The following is a 27,554-nucleotide window of genomic DNA, read 5'->3' on the forward strand; positions in this document are numbered from 1 at the left end:
AATTTTTGCACCCCTGGGTTACACCGGCTTCTCTTTACCTTCCCTTCTCAAGGAATATTATAAAAACAAAAAAAAAAACCCGCTTTCTCTTGCTTTAATAACGACCCAAGGTTTACCTAAGTATGGTTAAAAATGTTGTAAAAATTCAAATTTAAATTCCCGCGCTGTGTCTTTTAACTACGTAGTCATTACATTTTGTTTTGAATTATTATCAATCTTGCGTGATCAGCCTCTATCTCGCGTATCTGATAATTAGTATATTTATTCCGCTAACAAATAAAAGTAGAGAGCATTCCACCTGATCGAGCAGCGACAGAGGGAAATCCGGCTGGGTGGACTACAAGAAACATTAATGTGGCATCCATAATGCCGGCGCTCCATTGGCACGCAAGTCAGACGATTTACAGTCTTCGGACTTTTTTTTCGCGTGGAGCACCCCAGGTCTGCGGACTTTTTAATCCGCAGACCAGGCTCGTTGGATTTCAAACATGTTTGATATTTTACTCGCCGAGCCGCTGAAATTCGTACGTTCACCACGCTTTACCGTCACATTATTTATATCTATGCCGACGGACGACAGCGCCATCATTATTTTACTGTCATTAAAAGTGTTCGGACATCTCACATCGATAACAACAATGGTAGATCTACGAGTGCATTCGAAAAGTTTCTTGGAAGATTTTATTAGTTGTTTTAAAGACAACCCATCGTTGTGGAAGACGACCAGCCCACTATACAAGAATCGTGATGCCAAGTCCTTGGCGTATGCGGAACTTTTGGAGATTTTAATCAAGGTGGAGCCGCAGGCAAGGGTCGACGATGTTAAAAAGAAAATACAGACATTGAGGTCGGGTTACAGAAAGGAGAGAAATAAAGTAAGGACATCATATCGAAGCGGAGCCGGCACAGACGCAGTTTATCTACCCAAACTGTGGTACTATAAAAATTTGGAGTTCTTGAACGACCAAATGGAAGGTATGTAGGAATGCTTTAAAGCTATTTATTATACACGTGCAGATTATGAAATTGTCGTACCTAGCTCTGAAAGTGACATCGCATTAGATTAGCTACTATTAAGCAATTAAAACATACAGCTATGAATCATTTCTAGTCACAATAAAATTTCTTATTCTTTGCCGAGGTAGGTAATAAATAATAATTATATATAGGTACGAGGGAATGCTTTAAAGCTATTTATTATACACGTGCAGACTATGACATTGTCGTATCTCTGAAAGTGACATCGCATTAGATTAGCTACTATTAAGCAATTAAAACATACAGCTATGAATCATTTCTAGTCACAATAAAATTATTTATTCTTTGCTGAGGTAGGTAAGAAATAATAATATATAGGTACGATCATGGCGGTGGAAGCGCGGCTTATTGAGTCGTGGTCGGGTCCCAGGTTCAAATCCTGGGTCTGACAAGTACACATTGAATTTCAATTTGTGTATGAGTCAGAGTATGGACCTAATATGTTGAGCAAGTGGCTGACATCCATTTCTCGTAAAAACAAAATCTGTCAATACAAACCTCCACTCCGTGGAGGTCCATATTATGATCGGACATGGTCGAAAGAAGAAGAAAAGAAATGATCATAAAATCAAAAATCGCTCGAGTTAGGTTCCTTCAGAGACAATCAATAAATCGTCAATCATCAATCAAAATTAATGGTACAGTTTGGTTATGAGGAATACAGCGGAAAACACATTTTGAAAATACCCGATATACTGGATTACACCAATTATACCAATATCAATATTAACCGTATGAAGGAATGGGTACTTAGGGGAGAGATAATAAAAAACAAGTTTGAGTATTATGTTGTATTTTAACAATTTACATTTTGTTTTACAGAATCGAGCTCAATATCCAGCATGGTGGACGATTTGGAAAACATGTCTCCTGATGAGAGTTACTCCAACTCGTTAAACAACGAAGATTGTATTGAGGTAAAACATTTTAACTAAATTGTTACATTGGTTTAATTTATCTATTGCTTATCATACTTTCTTGCCATGTGACAGCCCCGGTAATATTAAAATATTTTTCGAAATCTCCTCGCGCTTTCTTAGCATTGGCAGTCGAGTTCCGATTAGTCGTTGCTTCCAAAGGCGCTAAGGTGTCCTGTGACCTCAGTCCGAGCTCTATTAAACCTGTCAAGGTCATGAGAAGGAGTATAAGTATGTGTTGATTTGCGACGAAGAAAGTTGTGCAGCACACAGCAAGTTAATACAACTGTATTGATATTTTCAATTTTCATGTTTATTGGAGCTTGAAAAATGCGGAATCTAGCAGCTAAAATGCCAAAAACATTTTCTATAATTCGCCTGGCTCTGCATGTCCGATAATTATATATTCTTTTACTGTGATTTAATTGCCTTTGTGAATACGGCTTTATGAAATCGTTACGTAATGCAAAGGCTTCATCGCCAATATAAACAAATGGCAGTGCATCAGAATTAGCAGTAGGTTTTTTTGGTGCAGGTATTTTTAATCTGCCTTCGTCTAAACGTTTGAAAAAATCAGATTTTCTCAGTACGCCTCCATCAGAAATACGTCCATTTGTTCCAACATCAACATAAATAAATTCATAATTAGCATTTGCAATCGCCATCAAAACAATGCTGTGGAAATGTTTGTAATTATAAAAGTGGGAGCCGGCGCCTGCAGGTAGCACGATTGCAATGTGTTTCCCATCAACTGCGCCCAGGCAATTTGGAAATTGCCATTTACTATTAAATTCTTCTGCAATCGTCTCCATTTCTTCGTGCGTATCAGGGAACTGCAACAAAAAATAATCAACATTTTATTTACAGATAGAATATTCGCCTTCAACATCCACGTTGTCGACTACTCCAAGGTCGAATCTCAATAGAGCACCAGAACCCCCATCGTTCAAACGAAAAAAATCGAATGATAGCGCCAACAAAGTGTTAGAATTAATCACCGACAAACTAAGCAAGACTGAAGATGAATTTGATGTTTTTGGCAAAATGATGGCCATGAAACTACGATCGATGTCACAGGGACAAAGATTGGAGATTGCTGGCCGAGAAGCTGATGCATGAAGTTGCCTTTATGGGACAAAGTGACAAAATAATGCCAGCAACTACTGTTCATACTCAACCAGTTTATCGTATATTAAGCAAAAATGTACAAAAGCCGGTATAATAAATTAATGTTTTTTGTATGAATAAATATCTTGTAAAAAAATTTGTTTTTTTGTTTGTTTTTATGCCTATAAACCTTAGCTTAAGCGATACAACAAATGGTAAGTATTTGAGCTATGTTAGCAAACCTATATTATTATGTGGCCTCATTTAGAAATCAAATTCCATGCTTGCTTTTCGAAGAATATGACTAGTATTACAATACATTCAACAGGAATAATTAAGCAGCTTGCTTACAGCCTATATGGAGAGTCCTGGCTAGGTACAGCATTCTAATGGTCTATTGAATATTTAGCATGTCAACGATGGCCTTATTTGTGACTATATATATACCTATCTCAAATGCATCTTGTCTGCCATTCTTATGATGTTGCCGTCTATGATTTATATAGGTAAAACAATCCACTAAACGTTCACTTTATAAGACCAACCAATGTCTACTTGTTAATGATATATTTGTAAATTTGCCCAACTTTATTAGATGACGTATAATATAATACACACCTTGAAATATTCTCCTTTCAAAACGTCAATGATGACTTGGCAAGTTTCGGGAATTATCTTGCCCAGAGTTTGTCTTCCAATCGCAGTTCTATAATGCAAGTCAGTGAATGTTCCGCCGGCAGCCAAAAATCGCAGGGTTGCACATAATCTATCATGAGGAGAAATAGCTTCCCTCATCATAGTATTTTTTTTTTTAATAAATAGGGAGACCAAATTATACAGTTCTGTGTATACATCCTCCGACATTCGCAAATAATTGCGGAAATCGCTCGGTTGCAAACGCAATTCTCGTATTAAATTTGTGTGGGATAATGTCGTTCGTTTCCTTATCCAATGTTTCACCCAGTATTTGTGTACCCTTTGCTTCGTTATACATTATCTGCCACCCAATAACCCAAAAAACATAAAACGTCGGTATCATTTAACGCCATCACGATTTAACTGTCAGATATACGTATATTATCTATGCTGTCAAAGTCGACTGTTTTACTCGTCAAATTAATTATATACTCGTTTCGTTGAACGTCTGTTGGCCAGTAGCAGAACGTAGAAAAATCTGAAGACTTATTGTCGTCGGACTTTTGGCTCGCCAATGGAGCGCTGGCATTACTTCGCGCGTACTTTACCCTTAAGGGGTCCTCCATTCACGTATAAACGTGGAGGTATCAATATTATTGAGTGTTTGTATCTTACAAAAGCCCAAACCCACTCTGATAGGCAGGACGCGCCTTCGTACACTATACCTACATTTTATTTTTATGATTCATTTTATACTTTTTTATTATGTGATTATTTGTATTAAATTTATTATCAAATAAATTGTACTATTATATACCATCAACCTGAACTGTTGATTGTACCTTTTTTATGATTTCATCACAAATATTTTTAAACAGCTAGGTATGAAGTTTGAACGATTGATTTCATGTTATTGCATGAAAAACTGTTTTTTATACTATAACCGTGACATAATACCATTTTTTAAAAATTGGCAAAATAAGCCAAACTTCGGGTAACTTTGCCCACGACTATTTAATGTACTATTTCACGACTTATGGCTACCTATTTATTAAAAATACTCGATTTTGTGCTGGGTCTAGTTTACGTGGTAGCTTAGATTACCATTAAATTCAGAGTGGTATTCTTAAAATCCATCTTTGATAAAGTTACCAAATGTACTTTGTAACTTCATACAATGTCCAAAACATCACAGGGTTGGCAAAAAATAATAATGATAGAGTGCTATTTTTTCAGATTTATTCAAGTACTTACACCTTTTTTGAAAAAAAGAATTAGGTACAAATTATTGGGGACATACAAAAACATAAAATTATATTAGTTTAACTGAAAATCAAACAATAAAATTTTACAAAAACAACATGCAATAACAATATTTTATATTTTAACATGTTTGTTTGAAATTTCAATAGACCCCTCCAAATCTGAGGTTCTGGCATAATTTTCACAATGTCAAGACAAGTATCTATATTATCAACCGAAATATCCTCATCTCTGGGTAAAAAAAACCTGACAGTATTTTGGCTTCTTTCTTAAAAAATTTGCAGTTGCACTGTTTTCGGCAACTTTTAAAATTTGACCCATATTGAATTTTTCGCTTTTGACAGTTAAAAACTTTACCAATGCATACATCTCAGGCTTAAGGAGTGTCCAGGATCATGGTTTGAAAATACAATAAAAACTAAATTTTGACCTACGCCGAGCACGTGGGCCGTTAACAACGTCTTTAGAAGACAACTTGAAAATAAAAAAAATGCAGATGGGCCCTTTTGCCATTTGAATATTGAGATGCGCTCATCTCGTTATGATTGAGGAAATGCTCATTTTCATGTTCGCTCCATTGTTTTGTTATCACAACAAAACATACAAATACTTAATTCATAATTATTGAAGTGTGACAAGTGTTCTTGTACCTATTCAGCGCCATCTTTAATTAATCAAGCCTGAGCATATATTTTTGCACAAGCAACGAGTGGTCCACTGTTCAGCTGTGAAAATTAGATCCCAGATTACTTGACATATTGATTCTCCCTTTCTCGTTTCAAATTGAATTAAGTTTAAAAATCTCAAATCACATATATTAGGTAATAAATTATAAATTTAATTATTATACATTCCCGTTATTCATTAGATGTCAAAATCAGATAAGTCATTCACAAAAAAACCGGTGGTAATATTAATTTCCAAAAAATATGTAGCATTGATCTATGTATTACATTTGTAGGTGTATTAATGCTAGTGTGTTATTTATCACGTAACTTATCTATTCGAATTAAACTTTTCCCTGTGTGAACACGACAGACGCCTCAGTATAAGCACTCATAAACATAAATACAAACAGGTCATTCATAGAAAAAAAAACGGGAGGGGCGGAAAAAGTAGGACCAGTCGTTGTGAATTACCGGCTTTCTATTTGAGCCGGTAATGCCCTATTATAAATATTAGTTTCGACGGAAAATACTTTTCAGTATTGTGGCAACACTTTTCTAACATTATCAAATGGATCCTGGCCGTCACGTAACACGTGGCTTCTGGAATATATACCCTTAACATGGATGTAAAGAAAGAATGTGCTGGAGAACACTCCGATATTATAGAAGGCAAGTCTTTGTCTGACACGCTGACTAGCCATCCAAAAAACCCGGATCCTCGCTTTCATGTAACGCAAGAGAATGCGGACGTTTCAAGTTGCAATTTCGAGGTTAGTTTTTGGAAACTAAATTCCTATACAATCGCTTTAGATTGAGAATAACAATGGTTAGTTTAATATCGTAAACTGTGGCTTTTTTACATACTATGTAGGAACATAAGGTGATATTAAACTTTGTTTCAAAAAATTACATGTTTATACAATTTGACAGCTCTGATATATACGTGTGATATAAGTTAGGTTATCTACTAATTCATGTTAAATATAATTATTACAAGTACATCGTTGTATGGACGTTTCGCGAACTGAAACTGGTTTTACTGTGTTGACAACATGTAATAATGCTTCTTTCAGAACCTTATAGCGGAACTCTCTGATAAAACATCTGATAATGAACCAGCTGTCGTCAAGCGCGAGATCATTGAAGATATATCACACCCATTATATGATGATGAATACCCTCAACCGGGTTGTTCTAATTCAGATTACAGGCCAATACAACAGGTACGTTCAATTCTACGCAGGTATATGTGCCGTTTTCTTCCCTTGATGCCATCTTATATTGAAGATTTGAATTTGTAATGCATCTTTGAAACTTCATAAGGAACTATTATATTATAATTCGGCCATACTTGTTTCGTTTATTAATTGCGGAGTAGATTCGAGTTATTGGCGATTGCTAAAACAGATATTTTGAGACAGTATTGAGTAGGTATATAAATCTTTTGAAAAGGTATATTTAAATATGGTAATTTATATATCACAATAAATTCGAATATAAAGCAATAATGAATGCGATTATCTAAAATTGTGATCAATTGTATGGTGAATAAAATTAATCGCTTGTGAGTCTTTTTTAGGTAGGTATTACAAGGTAAGGCTATTTTCTATAAAAAAACTACTTGCAGCCATAAAATACCATAAACCGAAGCAATATCCACGTGAAATGGGGTGAGAATAGACCAATTCTATTGTCAAAACTTTTTGTAACAAATAAATGTTGTAAGTCTCAAATTATACTAAATTATCTACCATGCTGCATGACAACATAATTTAAGGCGTTCCATTTAAACGGTTTGACAGGCCAATACTGACGCACTGTCTAGTTCACTGTAACAGTAAATTTCAAACCTTTTTCTGACCATTAGAAGTGGTCTGAAACGTCAAACCACTTCTCACGATCATTCAAAGTAATAACTGTCCAGACAGAACCTAACCTTAAAATGATAGTCATTTATTATATTCCGTACCTATGTCATATTCTCTACATAATATTACGTTACCTAAGAACATTAGAATATTTTGATGATTAAGATAAATTGAGATTCTTCTGCATTTATGTATCGTGAGATGTTCATATTAATATTTTAGTCATTTACACAGTAGGAGTTCAGTAGAATTAGGTAGGTTTAATATAGCGTAGTAACCGATACCTATTATTTATTAGTAACCATATGCGAACAATAAACCGATTTTGGTCGTATTGACCCATGTTTCCTCCCAAATTTTCTATGCATAGAGTTCGATTCGATATCATCACATGTTTGGTTTTTAGTGAGAGGCGGTGGGGGTCGCTACTCGACGGAGAAATTACAACGGAATGGATTGACTCGACTAAATGATTTTACTAAAGTACTCGACTCAATTTGTCTGTTCGAACACGTTTAGTTACTAAATTTCTCGCCTGATCCGAGCCGGCCTTAACTCATTTAGTGCTAACACCGCGACTGACGCGTTTGGAGTACTTGGCCATTCGATATAATTAACGTGTTATTTAAATGTGGTAATTAAAAGGTCAAGGTCAGCAGTGATTGTGTTCTCATTTAGTCCTAAGAACGCGACGGCACGTTTGTATTAGTTGGCCACTAGATATAATTATCATGACATTTAAATGTGGTAATTAATTAGTAAATAGTAGGTCATCCGTGAATCAATTAAGGGTGTCTCCATGAGCGTAGCGAAACAATCAAACCTCATTGACGTGCCTTTTCAATCGTGGCAATTTTTGAACGAAGCAGTACGCAAACAAGAAGCAAAACGCAACAGTATCTTCAAGGGCGGTATAGTGCTTCGAACGGTGTCCAATAATGCAACAAAAATACTGAATGGACATTAAATTTTATGGTTGCGTAAGAGTTTGCATTATATTTTTGTCTATGCTCACATGACAGCTAGTTGGGGTTGGCATTAGATTTTCCAACCTGGAAATGAATATATCTGCCAATGGTTTCGATTTCGATAACCGGAATCGTTTCACAAACGCCTCGTCTGTCATTTCGAATGGATCCGTCCGGTTACCAAATCTTAACTACAAAATTTCAGCGTGAATCACTTCCATTTTGGGTACGTGTAAAATAACCTAAATATGGTAATGTCTTTATCATATTACCTATTTAATCAGTACTTATTAGTTATCGCTGAATTCTTAAAACGATTGATTGTTGTACGTAGATGATTAATCCTTAAAGAAGCTACTTACTTAAATATTTACCTCATAATAGTATTATTACAATAGTCAGTAGGTTCCTACGAGAATGTGAACGGAACTTCCGATGTATTTTACAAACCTAATATTAATATAATATGTATGTTTGTGTATGACAAAACACGATAAATACTTTATTGCGAATTTAAATACAAAACAACACTTCCAACGGTAATATGTAAAAGACAAAAAACAATAAATAAAGAGCCTTTCGATATTACGTTCCAACATTTAATCTGTCAAAATTAGCGCCTTAACCGTCGAAGCTTATGAAGCTCAAAAGCCTCCGCCACTTTCAGACGCGGTATTCAAAATCTAATTAGAAATTAAATTTCTTATACATTCTAATCACTTTCTCATACAATGACTTCGATACTGCTTCGTTTAAAAATTGCCCTTCTAGGTGGTCATAGTCCAGAAACTTGGCATTCTTTATGTTGGTTGATTTTTTTATATTGTTAGTGTAAATGTTTTGTTTGCTTTATGTTTGTATTTTATTTCTTGACAGACTCCGCTCGTAAACCGCGACATGGATTGTATGATAGCACCTGATATCTTTGAGAGACAATCTGCACAGTTATTTGGTGAAAAGGAAATAGCCCTTACTTCTGCGAAACAAGTCCGTCTGAGGTTACACAGAGTTTCATTTTTCGATAGAAATTTTGTTTGCAACGTGTGTTGTAATTTTTTTTCATCGGCGCACATTTTAAACTACCATAAACGTATGCACGATGCGTCGCTGACTTTCGATGAAGTGACTTTTCCATGCGACCAAAGCAGTCACTTGTATAAAAAGTTTGATGCGTCGACGTTTGCAAGTGATTCACAGGTAACTCATATAATATACATGCTCATTTGATTATTGTTGTTAGGTATATAATGTATTATAAATTGTCATCTGAAACTTATATGAATAATATGCTTCTATATATATTTTTATTTGTAATCATAATAGGTATCATCCAGTGGCGAAGGATGTACATAGACTGCTAATATGCAACATAAATAGTACACACAAAACTTTGTCAGTCATACATATTTGTTTTCATTAGATTAAAGTGACCATAATTTACTGATGTGTTGGTTAGTTTTTAAAATTCAATAAAACCCCGCGAAACCAAGCCATAATAAATAATAGTCCAAAATTATTCGTCTATCTAGAACATTTCTAAAATTATGTTATTAAATCATACAGATCTTTGGATATTTTGTAGATCGAAGAATATTTTTTATTAGTCATGGTTTGGTATAGGCAAGGCTGTATGAACTTTAAAGCCATCTGTAAAATGTACTCCTAATTCAACCAAAACAAATAAGTATAACCGAAAGAGTGTGCACTATTTTGTCGGATCGTTCATAAAATTAGAATTTCGTTCGGTGATTATACATTCACCTGCCAAATAAAGTCAAACATTGGCGACCAATTACTGAAGAAAGATCTCTGGGAAACTTTTTCTGGCTTATCGTAATGATGATACTGTTACTTAATATTTATAATGTTATTTTCAGAAGCGTGAAAACAGTCTGATGAATATTAAGTATGAGAATAATGATGAGGCAGCCATCATCAAAGAAGAATTGGTTGAGGATGCAATTCACCAAATCAATGATAAATTAACTCAACCTGTGTGCTCTAATCTACAATACAAGCCATTAGACCAGGTATGTTTAAAAAAAGGCGGTGTTTTTAAAGTCCGACGGGCCGAAGTCAAATTCTGGGCGCCCAATTCGGACTATTTTTATTAAAGCACTGCTTGTCGTATAGTTCGGAAAATGTTGGGTTCTAATGCGTTTAATGCTGCTGGTTTATCGGCATAAAACAGTGACTACTCGAAACCTCACAAGAAATAATCCAGAGATGTCAAATCGCACAATCCTGTATGCTAATTGACATGTCGATTTCTCAAAATCAATTTATCTCCAAATCTTGATTCAAATAAAGCGATAGTTGCGGTAGCTGTATGGCACTTCCTGTTAAAATCACTGTTCTTTCGAATGATTCCATATTTAAAATAAAGTAATAATCATGGCTCGACAAGGATATCCATTGACCTTAACGTGAGCTCTGTCCCTATTTTTGAAGAACTGTGCGACGATGCCACCATCGTGTAAACCGCACCAAATGATACATTTTTGTGAATGTAATAAATTATAGGAAGTCTTCTGAATTGGTATTTTTCCGTGTAGGAAATTTTCCTTATTAACAAATCTGTTAAGCAAATATGAGCGTCATCGCTAAACGCAATTTTGCGATAAAATGCAGTAATAAGTTGGGTTAGCATCAAGTAGATTAGTTTGAGTGCCAAATTCGTGAATGAAACTCTCTAGTAAATGCGAGGCATAAAGGCATCTAGAAAAAAAAGTTATAATTTGCATAAATGAACAACGGATTTGCTAAGTAAATACGGATACTTTATAAGCATTGTTCCAGCGTGGTTCTATTCATAAAGATTTTCCGGGCGAGCTATACTGATCATTATGTATGCAGTCACATACTGTAGCTTAAAGTTTCGAATGATCTTAATTTGCTACATATTTTTTCTGTCTTATACGCAGTGTAAATGAAAACTGCCATTCTTAGTGGTATTGGATGCTATGTCCCATGGGCGGCGCGCTTCTGTATGCGACCTTTGTGTAGCTGCCGTCTGTAAGGCTCTCCTTTTCTTGGTGGCGCAGGTTCGACACCTGCGGACGTAGTTGTCTGCTTGTTTTCGTTGCTTCTTCCAGAAATATAGTCCTCCAAACGCCCTGTTGGGCTCTTCCGCTCCGGGGTGACCTGCTTTAGGGTCGTTATGGTACGCCCTTGTGACTGCCCGCTGCTGCGAGCGTGGTACTATTATCAGGCGTCTGCCTTTTACTACTCGACATAGGGCGCCGTCGTGCATTGTAGTGCGATCGTCACTCTGGGTGTTGTCTCTTGGAGTGGGTCTTTCGGTGATCATCTAGGCCAAGTCTGGATCGTCTCGTTGCTTTTGTACTATGCCAGTCGCCAGGTCTTGTAACTACAGCACTAAAGCTATGGGTGTATGGGGGTTGGATCTGTTGTGTGTCACTCTGGTATGCTCATACGTCCATCTCGATGTCATGCGACGGTTCCGGTTCTGAGATAAAGCGTCCGGTAGTTGGTTATCTTTCCCTTGACAGTGGGTAATGGTGAAAAAAAAACTCTGATAATAAGATCGCCCATCGGGTTAGTATCGCTCTTTGGTCTTTCGCTTGTTGGAGCCAAGTGAGCCTCTTATTGTCGGTTACCAGGGTGAACTCTCGTTATTATAGGCAGACCCAGTAACGTTTATTGGCCCAGATAATCTCGAGGGCCTCTTGTTCATTGCTGTGGTACCGTAAAACCCCCTAACTTCGCCAAGTGTCCCTAACTTTACCTTAATCAATTAAACACTAAAAACTCATGTTTTTACTATCACACCACTTTAAGCCACTAAGGCGATTTTGAAGATAATATTCGTCCTGTCAGTGCCGTTTTTTCGAGTCCGGTTTGAAGAGATTTTTTCGGAATACCTCTGAACTTTTGCTGATTTCTACGAATCTTGTAGAGGTAGGTTCTTCATATTGTTAATATAATATAGTGATATAGTCTGCTTGCCAAATGTAACGTGCGATTTCCGATATTCATAATAAAACATCAATTATTTGAGTAAGCAATGTCAGGCTATGTTTTGTGAACTACGTGTTCCTACACTTCCCCTGGCTTTAGGGTTGTCACAAAAAAACGATTTTCTTGAAATAAATGTGTTTTTTTTATGTTTATGGTTTTTAGACTAAAAACTATTCATCACTTTGAATCACCATTTAACAATTTTTCTCATATTTCCTTTATTAAAAATTTGCTATGTGAATCAATACATAAAAATGATACTATAATGCTTTGGGTTTTGACAGCCCTAGCGTAAATTGGTAGGTTGTATGAAACAGTCATTGAAGTGATTCCTATCTTCGCCAACGTAGATATTTCTTTAACATATGTCAAATTGTCTCTAGCATAAAACCTGAATTTGTTTAAGGTCATTTTTTAATAGATTTCGTGAGTATCCAAAGACAATACTTTTTTAGTGTTCCTACTAAAACACATTAGGTGAAGTTAGGGAATCGCGCCGTAACTTCGTCTATATAAAAAAATAGTGATTTATTGTATTATTTACTATGAAAAGCGTATTTCTTCAATATACATAAAAATAAACTCTATCATTGTGCAATACATAAGATCTATAAGACTTCATACTAGTGGATATTTTGGTGGCAAAACGACTTTCTGTTAAAAAACCGGGCGAAGTTAGGTTGCGTTCCACTGCAGATAGGCAACCGCTGGCGTATACAATTCTGTGTCGATCGCCGTCGTCCCTATCTTGGAAGAGGACAACCCCAGCTGGCGTCCGTCTGTAGGAAGAATCGTCGGCTTAAGTCGGGGCAAGCTAGTTATAGGGGCTTCCGCAGCTCTTTTATGCTTTGCATAGAGGCTGTCGCGGCTTCCGTCCACCGGAACTTCTGTGATGTTGTGATGTGATTTGCAGCATTTGGAACGCAGTTTTAGATGCGGAAAGGCTCTAAAGTAACAAACTGATTCACACGGACGTGATTGCTGATCAGCAACTTATTAACCTTAGAAAGTAGTGCATTTATTTGATGTTATTGAGTATGTAGGATATCACCTAGATTGGACTCCATAGACGCCAATTTTGTCTATTAACTAATCCGTTTAGTAAAAGAATATTTTGACAATTTGGAATCGGTGCTCGATCGTCACTCTATTCACGGTTGCCTGTCTAAATACTGTTCATAAATGTCAAAAAGTATGCGCAGTATCGCAGCTCTGCTTGACAGTTAACCCTTTCGTAAGTTCTATCTAAGCAAAAAAAAAAATAGTTGTGGATTCACAACAAACTGAAAGGTAAATGACATTTATTCAAATCGAACCGAATAGCCTTAAAACTAGCGATATTTCTCCTGACATAAAATTTGAAGACTCCCATGTGCTTTGTTATAAATTATTAATAATATAAAAACAAAAACCATCTTTAATGAGTGTAATAATTTTTGTGCTGTGGTTAAAGATTCATCTCTAAAGTAATATCTTCTTGGTTCATTTCTCCTTGCATGCAGCGTATATTTTTAGTGTGGATAAGTGATTGGACCCCTTACCATAATCTGTTGCAGACTAGACAAATAAAATTAATGGTAATTTGTTTTCAAATAACTCTTTATCGTTAAACGACCAATAATTTATAGACAAAAGCGAAGTGTGCCGCAAAAGTGGGCAAGCCAAACGTTATTAATTTATTTGCACATTAATAATAGTGTAATATTTTTAATAATCATGTTCCAAATTCACGATATATTGCACCAACAGTAAAGGTTTCTACTGGGAATTATTGGACACATTTTCTCCAATACGGAATAGTACCTGTCGTTAATAATCTATTAAATCATGTGGAATTCTGATGTATGAAATATTAAAATACTGTCAATGATCGAGGTTGCTTGATGAAATTTGAATATAATTATCTAGCTTTGCCTTTCAGCATGGCAGGCACTGTGCACACTCTCAAACGACACTAAAACAGCACACGATATAATTATTGTTCTCGAAGATGATGTTTACATACATATAAGTGCATTGTTTTGACCCACTTATGGTGCTTTCCGTAACAATATTTCACTCTCACTTCGCTATTTAATAATGTCTGAAGTAGCTGAAAAACAAAAGTGTCAGAAAAACAAATTAAATATTATAAACTCATAATTAATAATATTGATATCGATTTTTACGATTTTTCTAGGTTTCTACCAAGGGATTTTTTACGAGGCATCACGATACAGATGAGAGTCAACAATCCTCAGACGATGGCATCCAGGATAGAGCGATACAGTATTCAGAAGTGACGATAGATGAGAATAACATTAAGCAAGAAATCTTAAATCGAGGTGCTCCGAAGGAAATTCGACTTATTCTTAGAAGAATAATCCATTTCTCACGTAATTTAATTTGCTGCGTTTGTAACGCAGTTTTCGGATGCGAAAATGCTCTAAAAACTCACAAAATGGTGCACATGGATGTGATTCCTGATCAAAATCGAAGCATAGAAGTTTCGCACCATAGTAATGTCAATGTACATAAAAAGACAATTACTGGTGAAAAACCTTATAAATGCAATGTATGTTCATATGGATGCTCGCGACTTAGTGATCTTAAGAGACATAAAATGACACATACCGGTGAAAAACCTTATAAATGCAATGTATGTTCATATAGATGCTCACGAATTGGTCATCTCAAAGAACATGAAATGACACATACTGGTGAAAAACCTTATAAATGCAATATATGTTCATATAGATCCTCGACATCTGGTCGTCTCAAAAGACATAAAATGACACATACCGGTGAAAAACCTTATAAATGCAATGTATGTTCATTTAGATCCTTGACATCTGGTCATCTTAAAACACATAAAATGACACATATTGGTGAAAAACCTTATAAATGCAAACTATGTTTATATGGATGTACGACATCTAGTGATGTTAAAAAGCATAAAATGACACATACTGGTGATAAACCTTATAAATGCAATGTATGTTCATATAGATGCTCGCAACTAAGTAATCTTAAAAACCATGAAATGAGACATACCGGTGAAAAACCTTATAATTGCAATGTATGTTCATTCAGATGCCCGACATCATCTCAGCTTAAAACTTATAAAATGACACATACCGCTGAAAAACCTTATAAATGCAGTGTGTGTTTATATAGATGCTCGCGTATTGATGTTCTTAAAAGACATAAAATGACACATACTGGTGAAAAACCTTATAAATGCAATGTATGTTCATATAGATGCTCGCAACTTGGTAATCTTAAAAAACATGAAATGAGACATATTGGTGAATAACCTTTTTAGAACAATATTATTCATATTATGTAGGTGATACTTTTCGCATTCCTAAATAGTATCTTCAAGTGACCTACCTCACATTGTGTCTACGTAAAGTGTTCAACCCATGTGTGCTACCAACGCTCACACAAGTGTCTGAAACATGAACACTTAATGTAAGATAAAATTTAAAAAAAATGGATACCTTGCGCACATTGACATGAAAAGGTGCTTCTTAGGCACATCGGTAAAGATTTCAAAAAAACTAAAGGAAGCAGACAAAAATACGCGATGTGATCGAGCTCGCTAAACAGATGAAATGGTAATAGACTAGAGATGTCTATTAGTGAGTGGACAACCGCTGGACAAATGGCGTCCTACAGTGGTACCCAAAGAGCGGAGCACTAAATGCCCACAGGTACACCCTTAAGCCCGCTGCATTCATAGTGTTTGGAAAATGCACGTGACAGCCGAGAGTACCGAGAAGTCTGGAGGTAGCTTTACTTGGTTTCGAGAAAAAACTTCAACTTGCTTCCAGCCAAATAGATTCTGGCTTCCTGGAAAGTAGTTAAATACCATCTATCTATAGAGTGCACACTGGAGACCTAAGAAATGTTGGTATGACTTGGAATTATGCTAAGAGACTTCAGAGCGATATGTATTCTTGACGGCGGCAGTGTGGTGTCTAGCTAACAAGGGAAAACAATTTAAAATTAATAAATTATGTCAATTACATATTGGTTTTTATTTTCTTTTAATGTGTTTACTGTCAATAAATGGTTGAACTGCATTGTATTATGAATTTAATAAATCGCGAAATTATAAATAAGTACTTATTTTACTTTTTAATAAATCTGGACCGGTTTCGTCCGCTTTAGAGGGACATTATCAACTTTAGAATTGTCCCTCTGAGGCTGAAGTCAATGAAGCACTAAAAATTTTTGCGTTTTATTAAATTAAACAATAATATATATAGGAATATTATATAATTAATTTTTAGGTACATTATCGGGAGTAACACTGACCCAACTTATTAGGTTCACGGGCGGCTTGAACGGTGGTTATTGAATTATTATAACACACAAGTGATACACTGATTTATAATGTTGAAACAAGTGTGGCTTTCTGTTGGGATGGTATATCCGCCGCGTGGGCAGCAAACCCTTGCGTGGTACCACCGCTTTCATAGTTTTTTTATCATACTGATTGGAAAATATCTATAATTATTATCTTATGAAGGGCGGGATGGAGATGCGTAAGAAGTCTGAAGAGTATAGCTAAATTCCCGAATGTTCTCAGGCCTTTTTGGGTTTTGAAAATTCAACGTTGCTTGGGATCGAAGCAACCTTGGCTCGGCTGAAGTTTAGGGATAGAAAATAGCATTGGGCGCAGGGCAGGTCCTCGAAGATCGCCTCTCGCAGAAATCGTTTGCGAAATGTTATTTATTTTATATTATTTATCAGGGATTGCAAACTTTTATCAGGGGTGTGTTTGTGATTGAGGTAAGGTTTGTGATATGAAATTGTTGACGTTTTTATGGAGAAGGGTTTTACCTAATCATCGAGTATCTATTATTTAAATGCCAACATTCAAAGATCAGATGCTACATTCATCATGATAATAAGTATATGTAGGTACGCTATGTTCCACTCTGCGGAGTCGAAGCCTAGACATTAAATAAGAATACTGAAAGCTTTCTATGTGTGGCTATTTTGGGGTACCATCAAAATATCCTTGGTTTATCACATAACCAGTCTTAAGATTTAAACACCAGCAATCAAGACTCATTAACTCATAGATAACAGAATACTTTGACAATATTTACTTTAATGAGAAATATGATTAATTACTCATTTTATAATATATTGCTCAATCTATTGGTGAATGCATAGAATCAACGTTTTTTTGGTAAGACCTACAATCCAGCGGTCGGTATGTCCAAGTTCCCAATGGCATATATTTTATGCTGGTAATTGGTTTTTTCTTATTCTGGAGAGTGCAGTTTATTGTCAGAATAGAAAATGATGTCTCTGCCACTACTATTTTCTTGTCTGTACAGCAAAACGCAAGAACTGATTTCGCTGGCACCTCTGTTAGCTAAAGCTTGATTAAAAAAACTAGCATTTACTAAAGATATTGGACGGTGCAATCTCTTTAGCATTGACCTATTTTGTTTTCTAGTTAAGTAGTTATGTCAAATATTGTAACAGTTTAACTTTATTTTATAAAAAAGCCGTTACATCACCACAGGCAACTTTGAGGAAGGAGCGTAAATCAAAACATATCGCTATTGAATCCACAGATTTGGTGGCAATGGTACCTAACATGGGATTTTCACCGCGAGCCATTTTGTTTATTTATAAATGAGTTGGGTAGGTAGGTACTGAGTTTCAGACACCTTTTCTCATTAGTACCAGCGATCTTAAAGGCTTAAAATTATTCGGTAGGTCTATTCAATAGTTATTTAAAGTGGTTCCTTTAGAACCCCAGGGGTCTTTGTGACCGTTGAAGAAGTCTGTTGCAAGTTATAAATAATTTGGGGGTGCGTAGATAACGTCGGTGTGGGGGGGGGGTCCGCGAAATGTTAATATAGGTACTTACAAAAATATTTGACACATTTTCATTATTATGAATGTTAAAATAAATAGCAGTTCGTTGGTTGCCTCAATGTGTACCTATGTTTGGATTGATTTTATGCACTCTTTGATTCAGTGCTGTAATTATTGTAAAGTAAAAAAGACTTAATAGACCAGAACGTAACGCACCTACTGATGTACTTACCCTCAAGTTCAAAGCTAGCTCAGGTTGTTGGTGTGCACTTGAGGTGTCAATAAATAATAGTAAATAGTGTAATAAATTGTTTGTTTCGACTTTGTAATTTAATACTATAAAGGAGCACGGGTCCAGAATTAAAAAAAACACCAGGATTAGCTTTACTTCGTATAATGTTTTTACCAAATATTTACTTGCATCTTAATATTAATTTATGACTTAATATGAATATGAAAATACTTTATAACAAGGTTCTTAATATTTATTATTTTTTAAATACCTAAGTAATGTGATATAACACAATACGAATTAGTCTTTACAATTATTATTGCTTTGAATTACAATCCTTATTGTTTTTTTAATTTACAATTGAGGCTTTTGGATTACAATCGTTATTGTTCTTATTTTATAATAATTATTATTATATTTGAGCTATCACTTAAACACCTAGCGATGACTTTAAGTTATCCGGATAATTAAACAATCTCTGCAGCGACCGGCGTCGGCTGTAAGTTTGCACTATTTTTCGTAACAAACCGTTGAGGTCATAATTATTATTACGTGCATCTCAGTCTGAGGCTCTAACCGCCCTTCCCGCGAGAACCGGCGCGGTTACAGAGATAAATAACTCCGCGTAACTCTGCTTTTAAATGGCTAACGGTTGGCATCAAAATTATTATCCGAATACATAAAATCTTATATCTACAAATATTTCCAACAATGAATATAAGGTTCTTATCTTAATACAAATGCCTAATTACATAATGATGTTTATTTACAATTCAAAATAATACCAAATCAAACATTATTATAATATAATTCTTATAACCTACTGATTTACTGTAGCTTTCATCTCCTTCTTTCTGTTAGCACTATCATGTAATCATCTACGTTATACTTTTATGTTTATTAATTAGCTTATATTATGTAGACAAAATTTCCATATGTTATCGCTAGACATATTATAAAATTATCCAATATTATTACTAGACAAGCACTTCCCTCATCTTTCACCTGTGTTGCCGTTTACTTCTACGTCTCGTATACCAGCTCGATACGCAAGAAATAGGACTTTTATCTGAGGAAGAAAATCGATCATATTATGTTTAAAGCCTTTTGACTACAAGGTCAGGGAACAAGTTTACGCTAATTAATTACTCAAGGATGGATAATGGTATAAGACCAAAGTCCAGGAACGTAACACTACCTATAGTTATTATGAATGTAGCATCAGATCTTTTCAATGTTGGCATTTAAAATAATTCTAGGTGATTAAGTACCACTAAGTACACTCTTGTTAGGCAGGTACCTAAAAAGTTGATAAAAATCCTACTTGTATCTCTAGAGATATAGTATAAATAAATTAAATTAGCTACAAGAATTTTACACTACATATTTCTATAACAATATTATTTTCCAATATGCTGGGTGTATAGAAAGACAATCCGTCACTATATTTATTGATTACAGAAGCATCCAATAATAAATACTACACATCATTATTATTTAGTTGAAAATTATGGTAATTTGTGAAAAACCATTTATTACTGGATTCAAGTAAGTACATAATCACAAAGTTAATAAAATACTGCCACTGTTGCGCATGTAAAAGAATGGAATGGAAACTGAACGATATTAATATTTTTGTGGAGTTTACCAACTTAACCACGATTCATGCACTTGCAAAATAAATACAAATGTAAGTTATAAAGTAAAAAAAAATGTCGTCATTCCTATGTGTCAATTAGGGAATCGAATCCCGAGCTAAAATTTTGATCCCGCGATTACAATTTGACTATCTCGGGATTCGTATTTTTTTTTGATAATAAATATAACATTTTTAAAATATAAAAGTATGATTGAAATTCTGAAGAGTTATGATGAATGCATTTAGGTTATTCTGTAAGGTCAATTATACCCTTACAGAAATATAAATATTCAAAGATTATGACGTGTGAACCTAGTTTACTTAAAACTAACCAGAATGGAGTCTTGGTATTACATAGGTTTAAATCATTGGACGCACCAAGCGCGTAACGGTGAAGTGGCTTTTCGATGTAATTAGCTTGCTATTTAAATATAGTAATTATCTCTGCTCGCTTGCCATGACTTCAGTGACGTCTAATTGGTTGTTAATAATCGGATTTATTGTTATTCTAATGTTGTTACAATTACGTAAAACAGCAAAAATGGTTATGTAGAGGTTTTATATTTTAACTATACAAATGTCAAGTTGTTGTCTATGGTCATTGATCGATCATAGACAATAATAATGAAATGAGTCAATAATTCAGTTGCAAATCCGGCCTTCAACAGTACTGTCAATCATGCGAGCAACTCCGCATAAAGTTTCGATATCATATTAGAAATCATAAAGTATAAAAACAATATGACAGTCTTATTTTAGTGCCGTGTTAATCTTAAATGTTTTAAGTCAATATAAAACAATCCATATCAAAACTGTGTCTCATTTATTCGTGCCCCGAACATTATATTATCACACACACGAAGCAACCTTCTACATATAAATAATAGACGTTATATCTTCACAACCTACAACAATAGGTCATAACGTCTTTAGTAGTTTATTATCCGCGAGCAAACGGCAATTCCACATGTGATGTGTACAGGTACGTCACTAACATAATGATTTTGTACACATACAAAAATATCATACGAAAAAATCAACTCGAAAGATTCGGGGTAATGTTAACTAATCACGGAATTCATAGGTTTAGAAAATGTCCGGGAGGGATCCCGTGATTGGACTCCCTAGGTTCAATATGCTCAGATGCTATACCACTAATACTAATTTGTCACATAAATACCAGTTGCCAATACTACCAACATGATGTTTGACAGACTGCATAAGTGGTACGTCTTCATAAACGTCATAACATAAATATAAAATAATGGATAAGTTAGCGAGTATCTATACAAACATACGTTATAATAAGAAGCCAATAACACTAGTGCGTCTTTGTATGTTTTTTAAGACTACTAGATGGCGAGTATCAGCTATATAAACGTTCATTGCATAAATAGGGGTTTTCACCAGTATGTGTCATTTTATGTTTCTTAAGATCACTAAGTTGCGAGCATATATGAAAAAACATTGCATTTGTAAGCTTTTTTACCATTATGTGTCATTTTATTTTTTTTTAGATGACTATCGAGATGATAAATATCGAGCATCTATATGAACACACATTGCATTTATGAGGGTTTTTACTAGTATGTGTCATTTTTTGTCTCTTAAGATCACCAAGTTGCAAGTTAGTCGCAAATATAAATATTTTGCATTTATAAGGTTATTCAACAGTATGTGTCACTTTATGTGACTTACGATGACCAAGTTGCGAAAATCTATATGACCATACATTGCATTCATAAGGTTTTTTTTTACCATTATGTGTTATTATATGTGTTATGAGACGAATAGATGTCGAGGATCTATACGAACATACATTTCATTTAAAGGGTTTTTCACCAGTATGTGTCATATTATGTTTTTTAAGATCACCAAATCGCGAGCATCTATATGAACATACATTGCATTTATAGGGTTTTTCACCAGTATGTGTAATTTTATGTATTTTGAGATTTCCAAATTGCGAGCATCTATATGAACATACATTGCATTTATAAGGTTTTTCACCAGTATGTGTCATGTTATGTATTTTGAGCTGACTAGATGTCGAATATTTATATAAACATACATTGCATTTAAATGGTTTTTCACCAGTATGTGTCATTTTATGTATCTTAAAATCACCAAGTCGCAAGCATCTATATGAACATACACTGCATTTATAGGGTTTTTCACCAGTATGTGTCATTTTATGTGTTTTCAGACTACTAAGTTGCGAGCATCTATATGAACATACATTGCATTTATAAGGTTTTTCACCAGTATGTTTCATTTTATGTGTTTTGAGATTTACAAGTTGCGAGCATCTATATGAACATACATTGCATTTAAAGGGTTTTTCACCAGTATGTGTCATTTTATGTGTTTTGAGACTACTAAGTCGCGAGCATCTATATGAACATACATTGCATTTATAAGGTTTTTCACCAGTATGTATCATTTTATGTGTTTTAAGATGACCAAGTCGCGAGCATCTGTATGAACATACATTGCATTCATAAGGTTTTTCACCAGTGCTTGCATTTTTATTTGCTTTAATATTATTATGTTGAGAAAATACAATGACTTGATTTTGATCATCAATCACGTCCATGTGAACAATTTTGTGAGTTTTTAGAGCACTTCTGCTACCAAAAACTGCGCTACAAATGCAGCAAATTAAATTACGTGAGAAATGAATGACTTTTCTTAGAATAAGGCGTAGTTTCTTCGGAGTATCTCGTTCTAAGATTTCTTTTTTAATGTCTTTCTCATCTATCGTGACTTCTGAATGCTGCAACATTCTATCCTGGATTCCATCATCTGAGGATTGTTGACTGTCGCCTGTATCGTGATGCTTTGTGAAAAATCCTTTGGTTGAAACCTAGAAAAAAAATCAATAGTATCAATTGTTATGTGTTATAATATTCCATTTGTTATTTTTTTTCACTTTGCTTTTCAGCATCTGCAGACATTATTAAATAACGAAATGAGAGTAAAATGTCAATAGTGTCGTTGGAGAGTGTGCATAAGCCTGTTACACCTGTGTTCTTGCTGCCTTATAATCAATTCTGTCGCAAAATAAAATTACGTTTACCACCCATAACAAAACTAAAGTAAGAACCAAGGAGTAAGTCCCGCAGTTCATACTGAGCGGTTTAACAACTACTCAGGATGGGTTGTGGATGCCAAGAGTCGACCAAAGCGGTTAGTGTTATAGTTGTTGTCTATAGGATTAACTAAATATATTTCTCGTATGCATAACGAATTAATATGTATTTAAATGTTTAATAGTATTGATAACATAAGATCACCGAGCAAATTTAATATGCCATTACTCAATGTATTGATTCGATATAATTAATAATCATTATATAATTGCCATTATATTATAATCAAAATGACGTATCAGAATACGTAGTTCTTATATAGAATCATGTAAAAAGCAGCATATTTTATTATTATGCAACTTTAATAATAAGTTTAAACGTTCATCTTTACAAGTCCAGTCGATGAGTTAAGGGATCTTTATATATGTAAACTATTAACTTCTCTTATTCAAGATGTAACTATATGAGAGGTAAAACTTTAATCCGCGCAGCGTATTTCTTCTTTTTCTGGTCAAACCTCATGGCCGCGAGTACATCCTAATTACGTGTGCGATTTTCCAACTTTCTAATTAGCGACTCTATATTATTAAGACTTTTATAAGTTAATGAAAATTAAATAAATATATATAAATAAATAAATTTGGACTTAAATAGTCAATAAAATTCTACGAATTAGTTCCTATAATTATAACTATATATATTTTCTTTACAGTTTTTCTAAGAACTATATTATATAATATATAAATTATATGTGACCTTGACCATGGAATAATAGTAGAGCCAATAATAATAAATATCTTTATACTGAACGTGAGTTTTATTCATTAAAATAACTGCAGTGAAGCACCATCATCGAGCGTTTCCACTATATACTCCAAGATCCTCACGTAGATGACCCCCAGATCACATATCTGAGCTAGTCGAATCTGGATGACTGTCACTTGACTAGCTTAAAGGCGAAACAAAGGTCACAAAAAATTTTCAAATCTCATCAAACAACTTCGATCAATAATATAAACAATATTTTGATATATCATACTTCGAAATTCCACATGATTTGATAGAACACTCACTATACGATACTAATCCATATTGGCGAAGGTATTGTGGGGTGTGGGAATGATTAATATTAGACAACGAAACTCAAAATTACTATATCCAGTGAAAACTTCTACGGTTGATTTCAATATTTCGTGAATTTGGAATATTATTATTAAATAACACTATAATTAATTTGTAAATTAAATTAATAACGTTTGGCTTGCCCACTCTTGCGGCACATCCCGCTTTCGTTCATTAATTATTGGTCGCTAATGAATGAATACCTGTTTGAGGTTTTCCATAAACTTTTGATTGTATAATCTAAAGTAAAGTAGGGTGAGGGGTGCAATTATTTATCCATACTAAAAATACACGCTACATGCAAAGAGAAATGGCCAAAAAATATCTTACTTGAGAGATGTATTTTTATCCACTGCACATAACTACACTCGTTGAAGATGAAAAAGACAATCGAGATATTGTATTTTATAGCAGGTGAAATATTATAATCAGGTACTACATTAAATAACCGATTTCGTGATATTTCAACTCGATTCGCATGAAATACCATTACCTCTCTGTTTTCAAGATTCCACAACGGAAAAAAGAGTTTTATTTTTTGCTTAGATAGAACATACGAAAGGGTCAATCGTCAAACAGACCTGTAATACTGCTCATACTTTTTGACACTTGATCAGTATTTAGACAGGAAAAATATGAATAGAGTGACGATCGAACACCGATTCAAAGATATAAATGTTTTACTTAAGCGATGACGCTTATTTTGGGCTAAACGGGTTTGTTAATATACAAAATTGGCGCATATGGGGTCCAATCTGGAAGAGACCCTACAGATTTCTTTACATAAAAATAATGCACTAGCTTGTGCGGTTTACATGCTGGTAGAATTATCGAACCTTAGAGCGCGATGCTCAATTGTCTGTCATAACTAAAATTTATTTACAACAAAACACTGTCCAGAAATCCTTTCAGTACTCGTCCGTAGTCATTTGGCAGGCGCGGCGCGGCGGTGTCTTGTGGAACTCAAACGTATAACCGTGAGTATTATGTCCCAAAAAACACACGGTCTACGAACATTTTACACACGGTTATACGTTTGAGTTTTGCAAGACGCCGCCGCGCCGCCCCCCGCGACCACTACGTTCTTGCACTCATAGTAATGATCGAGTTGTCCATGGTCCACCAGAACTGCAATAGCTTCGTTCGTCTCGTAAAATAAATTCAATAACTATAAATACACAATTAATATTTAATTAAAATGATTAAATGTCTCCGAAATTAGTGAATAGAATAAGTAATTTTTTGACCCATGTTTTTCCCGATACGGTAACACTTGCCGTTGAAATGTCAGATGGTATCATTTACAATTATTACAAATATGCCATGATGTGAATACTTATACCTATAGAATGATTAAAAGTCATTTTTTCGAATTAGTGTCTTCTGCCAGAACAGTGACGATATGAACCTGTCAATTTGCTTTCAAAGTCATGCGATTTGACAAGTATGGAATATTTCCTGAGTGACTAGGTGACGCTGATAAGCCATACATAATTGACGCCTTGGAAACCAACATTGTTAGTGCTATTTGTAATATACGGCCAGCAGTGTTCGAAAAAGTGGCGCAAAACCGGACGTACAGAATGCACTTCGTCAAGAACTCCGCGGTGGCCAGATACCACAAATCATTTTGAAATGTTAGGCACTGTCGACTATCTAAAGATACACAATAGATACCTATGTCCATTAATTTTAAAGCTTAAATACTACCTGTAGATATAAATAATAGCGAGGATATTATATTTCATGTGATTAAGGAATACTAAGTCGCTGATCAGCAATCATGTTAGCGTGAATCAATTTGTGACTTTTTAGGACATTTCCGCATTCAAAATTTTGCAAATGCTGAAAATTAAATGTGTGAGAAATATATTACCCTTGTCAGAATAAGTCGAAGTTCTTTCGGAGTATTTGGTATAAGGATTTCGTTTTTAATGTTTTGTTCGTCTATCGTCACTTCTGAATACTGCATCACTTGATCTTCGATTCCAACAGGCGAGGATTGTTGCCTCCTATCTGTATCGTGATGCCTTGTGAAAAATTCCTTAGTAGAAACCTAGAAAGCCAAAATTATAGTTATTATAAATTACTTTTTATTAAATTATTATTTTTTTTCAACGTTTATGATATTCAGAATCTTCAGACATCAACCCAATTAGAGCTGACACTGCGACTGGCACGATTGCATTAGTTGGCCATTAGATATAATTAACATGATATTTAAATGTGATAATTAATTAGTCATTAGTAGACCAGCAAAGAATCGATTTTAAGGCTATACCTCAGTTGAGGCATGGTATAAGAAGATCATGGCTAGGCGATGCGCGGATTGCGGGTCGCGGGTGCAAATGACGCTTGCCGAACGAAATATATTATGTCATATAAATCCAAGATGCATCCATTTAATGTTTGTTTATTGTTCTATTAGTAACAATAATAATATATTGACATGTTTTCTTTTTCAAGTAAATGGTTAAAGTTTTTAGTCATCTTTACAAGATTTAAGAATTAATACCCCCGTCGCCATCACGGAAAAAATTGACGTATTCACACCTCGACGTTCACTCTCCGAATACCAGCGAGTCCAAAATTTCGTCGCGCCTATAGTTGAAAATTATATGCCGTTATTTATGAGAAATGAGAGTAAAAATGAAGACAATAAATCGTCAATGTTCTGGCAGAACATACTAAATGGAGAATACTAATTTAGAGTAATTTGACTTTGAAGTTTGAAGTATTAAGTAATCGTAAAAAGGATGACTTTAAAAAAAAGACTGTTTATTTATTAAGAAGGTTTCCAGACGTAAAGTATGAAATAAGGAACATTTTGGTACAACTAACTCAATATGTAATTTTTTCGAATAAGTGTCTTCTGCCAGAACAGTGACGAAATGATCATAGTACCTACCCTACCCCTACCAAGGTATTACATACGAATTTAATATTGTTACAGAATAATCCGTAAAAAGTTAAAACAAAATATGGAACTCAACATGTAACATCCAAAAGGAAATACATAAAACAGAATAATATGATACAATTATTGTGGTACAAGTCTTCGTATGTTGTGATATCAATAAAATATGTTCACCCTGCAACTGTGCTATTATTATTCCTGAATTTCTGGATAAAATAACTTGTGATCACGTAAATAACGTAACGATGGCCATGCAGCTTTTGCGTCGGGATGAGTGCGA

At 34.6% G+C, this 27,554-nt stretch overlaps 3 protein-coding genes across 3 annotated transcripts in view; 2 read left to right on the forward strand and 1 right to left on the reverse strand.

The window, feature by feature from the left end:
* Window positions 1-638: 638 nt before the first annotated feature.
* LOC147077449 (uncharacterized) lies at window positions 639-3,074 on the forward strand. Its single transcript, XM_085941094.1, has 3 exons — window positions 639-975; window positions 1,861-1,955; window positions 2,823-3,074. The coding sequence occupies exons 1-3, from the start codon at window positions 639-641 to the stop codon at window positions 3,072-3,074; spliced, it is 684 nt and encodes a 227-aa protein (XP_085797220.1).
* Window positions 3,075-6,237: 3,163 nt separating this feature from the next.
* On the forward strand, window positions 6,238-11,000 carry LOC147077450 (uncharacterized). The gene is made up of 4 exons (XM_085941095.1): window positions 6,238-6,399; window positions 6,703-6,852; window positions 10,343-10,495; window positions 10,989-11,000. The coding sequence occupies exons 1-4, from the start codon at window positions 6,250-6,252 to the stop codon at window positions 10,998-11,000; spliced, it is 465 nt and encodes a 154-aa protein (XP_085797221.1). The 5' UTR covers window positions 6,238-6,249.
* Window positions 11,001-14,346: 3,346 nt separating this feature from the next.
* LOC147077451 (uncharacterized) overlaps window positions 14,347-27,554 on the reverse strand; it is a 460,029-nt gene continuing 446,821 nt past the window's right edge. Inside the window, exons 7-9 of the mRNA XM_085941096.1 lie at window positions 26,234-26,413; window positions 22,830-23,009; window positions 14,347-14,400 (exon numbers count right to left, since the gene is read on the reverse strand). Coding sequence (XP_085797222.1) covers window positions 14,347-14,400; window positions 22,830-23,009; window positions 26,234-26,413 — 414 coding nt within the window. The remainder of the gene's footprint in view (window positions 14,401-22,829; window positions 23,010-26,233; window positions 26,414-27,554) is intronic.

This window comes from Rhyacophila brunnea, unplaced genomic scaffold, assembly GCF_057557595.1.
Source record: "Rhyacophila brunnea isolate RB1 unplaced genomic scaffold, BYU_Rbru_1.0 scaffold_13, whole genome shotgun sequence".
NCBI lineage: Eukaryota > Metazoa > Arthropoda > Insecta > Trichoptera > Rhyacophilidae > Rhyacophila > Rhyacophila brunnea.

What these genes read in the sequence shown, in the direction of transcription:
- LOC147077449 (XM_085941094.1), top strand. Translation starts at nt 639, where the DNA reads ATGGTAGATCTACGAGTGCATTCGAAAAGTTTCTTGGAAGATTTTATT. An exon ending in CTTGAACGACCAAATGGAAG is followed by an intron (nt 976 to 1,860) that starts GTATGTAGGAAT and finishes TTTGTTTTACAG; the next exon opens with AATCGAGCTCAATATCCAGC. An exon ending in ACAACGAAGATTGTATTGAG is followed by an intron (nt 1,956 to 2,822) that starts GTAAAACATTTT and finishes TTTTATTTACAG; the next exon opens with ATAGAATATTCGCCTTCAAC.
- LOC147077450 (XM_085941095.1), top strand. Translation starts at nt 6,250, where the DNA reads ATGGATGTAAAGAAAGAATGTGCTGGAGAACACTCCGATATTATAGAA. An exon ending in TTTCAAGTTGCAATTTCGAG is followed by an intron (nt 6,400 to 6,702) that starts GTTAGTTTTTGG and finishes TGCTTCTTTCAG; the next exon opens with AACCTTATAGCGGAACTCTC. An exon ending in ATTACAGGCCAATACAACAG is followed by an intron (nt 6,853 to 10,342) that starts GTACGTTCAATT and finishes TGTTATTTTCAG; the next exon opens with AAGCGTGAAAACAGTCTGAT.